The sequence below is a fragment of the Phyllostomus hastatus genome, unplaced genomic scaffold, assembly GCF_019186645.2.
Source record: "Phyllostomus hastatus isolate PE091 unplaced genomic scaffold, TTU_PhHast_1.1 phas_contig_1896, whole genome shotgun sequence".
NCBI lineage: Eukaryota > Metazoa > Chordata > Mammalia > Chiroptera > Phyllostomidae > Phyllostomus > Phyllostomus hastatus.
In genome coordinates, this window is record NW_025333695.1 from 37,442 (window position 1) to 40,931 (window position 3,490).

Consider the following 3,490-nt stretch of genomic DNA (forward strand, 5'->3'; position numbering starts at 1 on the left):
GACCCCTCACCCCTGCGAATACCTAAAGCTCCTCCCCTCATTACCTAACGAGCACGCTTAAACAAAAAAATATGGCCCAAATAGAAAACAGATCATAGTTCCAAAAATAGAACTAAGTGATAAAGAGAAAGCCCACCTGTCAGGTGCAGAGTTCAAAACACTGGGGATCAGGATGTTCACAGAAATGATTGAGTTAAGTCACAAAATGAAGGAAGAAATGAAGGCTATACAAATTGAAATAAAGTGGAACATACAGAGAACCAAGTGTGAAGGGAAGGACACCAGACTGCAATCAAGGAGTTGGAGCAGAAGAAAGGAAAAAATATTCAACCAGGGCAGAATGAAGAAAGAAAAATTCAAATAAAAATAAATGATGAGAGACTGAGGAACCCCTGGGACAACTTTAAACATTCCAACATCCCAATCATAGGGCTGCCAGAAGAAGAGGAAGAACAAGAAGTGGAAAACTTATTTGAAGAAATAATGAAAGAGAACTTCCCCAATCTGGCAAAGGAAATAAACTTTGAGGAATACCCAGGAAGCTCAGAGAGTCCCAAAGAAGTTGGAAGGAAGAAGGAACACACCAAGGCACATAATAATTACATTTGCCAAGATGAAAATTACGGAAAGAATCCTAGAAACACCAAGAGAAAAGGAGAGAGTTATTTACAAAGAAGTTCCCATAAGTCTTTCAGCTGATTCTCAAAAGGAACCCTGCAGGCAAGAAGGGGCTGGGAAGAAGTATTCCAAGTCATGAAAGGCAAGGACCTACATCCAAGATAACTCTATCCAGCAAAGCTTTCATTTAGAATGGAAGGGCAGATAAAGTACTTCTCAGATAAGGTCAAGTTAAAGGACTTCATCATCACAAAGCCCTTACTACATGAAATTCTCAAGGGACTTATCTAAGAAAAAGAAGATCAAAAATATAAACACTAAAATGACAACAAATTCACCAACATCAACAGCTGAGCCTAAAAATAAATAAAAACAAACTAAGCAAATAACTAGAACAGAAACAAAATCACAGAACTGGACATCACATGGACAGTTATTAGAAGGGAGGGCTGGTGGGGAATGGAGGAAAAGGTCCAGGGAATACTAACATAAATGGTAGGTAGAGAATTGACAGAAAGAGGTTAAGAATAGTATAGGAAATGGAAAATCTGAAGCATGTATATGTACAACCCATGGACATGAACTAAGGTGGGGGAATGCAGGTGGGAAGGGGTGTGCGGGGCACAGGGCAATAAAGGGGAGAAAAAAGAATGGGACAACTGTAACACTATAGTCAATAAAATATATTTAAAAAATAACATCAAATCAATAGGAGAAAAAAACATTTTACAATTTTATGATTTAATAATGTTTCCAATATTATAAAACATTATACATCACATATGTTATTGTTTTAAAGTTTAAATTATGTATAACAGTGTTATTCTAAACACTAAACATTACATATAATGTCTAAAAAGTTTCATAAATGGACAATGCATTGATTTTACTTCCTGCTCACTCAGCACAATGGGGACTAAATAAATCCTTCAAGCCATTGATAACCCTGTGACTCTGGACACATGTAAATCAATCTTGTCATGAAGACAACTACTGAAGATGTTCAAGGATCATTTAATTTGCCTTAATGAATGAAAGTTCTCTTCCTACTATTCATGAAATTCAATCTGGAAATCTTTTCTCATTTTTCATCAGTACAAAAGGACAAATGGTCAGGTAACATGAAGAAATAAAGGCATTAATGTTCTCCAGTTGCCAATTCCTATTCTTTCCAAATTGTGGATAAGCAGTAAGAAAGCTGTTGGTCCAGTAAAAGAAAATGAAACAGCACACTAGCATGAGGATGACATGGGTGGCTCTGTGCTCAGGAGAGCTTCGTGAGAGGTGGACGCTACTGCGGACGAGCCCAGCTACTCTGTGGTGTCTGGAAAGGATGGTCACCATGTAGACGCTACTACCCACCATTAGGGAGAGAAAGAGCACATCCTGAATGAGCACTATACTGAGATATGTCACAACCGCCTGGCGATCATATGTACTGACCTTCCAAAAAACCCCATAATACCCAGATGTAACATCAGTGGTATTCCTGTTGGCCACAACTCTTAAGATAATCCGAGAATAGATGACCATGCTGATGACCCAGCAGGAAAATATGGAGGGTTGAATGAGTGTAGAGATGTTGTTCTTGAGCCAGGTCCATTTACGACCGCTCACAGTAATGGTCACCGCCTGGAACATGCTCTGGAGGGAGGTTGTATACAGAGAAATACTCCTGGTAACTCTGTGAGTGTAGAGAACTAGTTTACACCCAGTGTCACCTAGCTCCAGACTCATTCCAAAGGAACTAATTATACTTGGAACCCTTCTAAATAGCAGGGTCAGGGCGTTAGCAAAAGTTAAGTGGGCAAGGATCCCATCAGCAGGCTTCTTCTTGCGGGGCAGAGCGAAGAAGGTGTGCATGTATAAAGCAAACAGCAAGGAGTTCCCCAGGAAACCAGTACCAGTCTGAATGGCGAGGAGGATCCCAAACAGGGTGTCTCTGGACATCACTGTGTGTCTGTCTCTCTTAGATCTTCCAGCCAAGGACAGCACATCCTGCAGACAAATCATTTGACTATGAATGTAAACCTAAAAACAATTAAGACTGAGAAGTAGTTTCAAGTTTCAGGGACATATAAATGTAAAGGGGATGTAATAACAAGCCCTGTGGGGAAGGAAGTTATTTGTCAGAAACATAATTTCAAATTCAGGTATACAGATGGATTAGGATTTGCAAATGAATTTAGACTTGAAGTGAATACACTTAAGCATAAAAATAGGACAATGAGGAAGAAAAAAGAACAACAATTGTACTCCTGAAAATGTGGACAGTAGCAAACATCCTATAGACAGCAGAAATACTGTCAATAGCAGGAAAGAGGACTGGTATATGCCACAGAAGCAGGAAAATAGGACAATGAAGAAAATGACATATGATTACTGGTAAGGAAAAGGATTTTATGTATATGTGAAAGAAATAAAACACTGTCGAGTATTTAAACTGGGCCCTGAAAACAAGTGAATACAAACCGAGCAGAACGTCCAGCCAAGAGAGAGAAGCAAGGATGGCAGACGGAAGCCTGCTGAGACGAGCCTTTGGTGGGGAAAGGCCCCAGAGGGCTGATCAGATGGGAGCCCGGGGTAGATCAGGGCACCAACATGTAATGGGTTTCAGTCTGCTGTCCCGTGTGTGTGAGTGAAATAATAGACTCAGGAAAAATGTCTCAGTTCTATGTTAGGAGATTTTTAGAAATCAAGGTAAAGAAGAAAACTGAAAATAACCGTGAACACAAGCAGAAGTCTTACTGTAGTAAAATTACTGTAGTAAAAGTTATGTGGATGTTGTTTCTCTGCCTCCAAGTATCTCACTGTACTGTGCTCCCTTTTGCTTATGTGATGTTGTGAGACGGTGCGGCACCTCTGCAATTAG

The 3,490-nt window shown here is 39.9% G+C and overlaps 1 protein-coding gene across 1 annotated transcript; it reads right to left on the bottom strand.

The window, feature by feature from the left end:
• Positions 1 to 1,680: 1,680 nt before the first annotated feature.
• On the bottom strand, positions 1,681 to 2,568 carry LOC123815514 (vomeronasal type-1 receptor 3-like). Its single transcript, XM_045833776.1, has one exon. It carries the CDS (start codon positions 2,566 to 2,568, stop codon positions 1,681 to 1,683), a length of 888 nt encoding a protein of 295 aa, XP_045689732.1.
• Between the last annotated feature and the right edge of the window lie 922 nt (positions 2,569 to 3,490).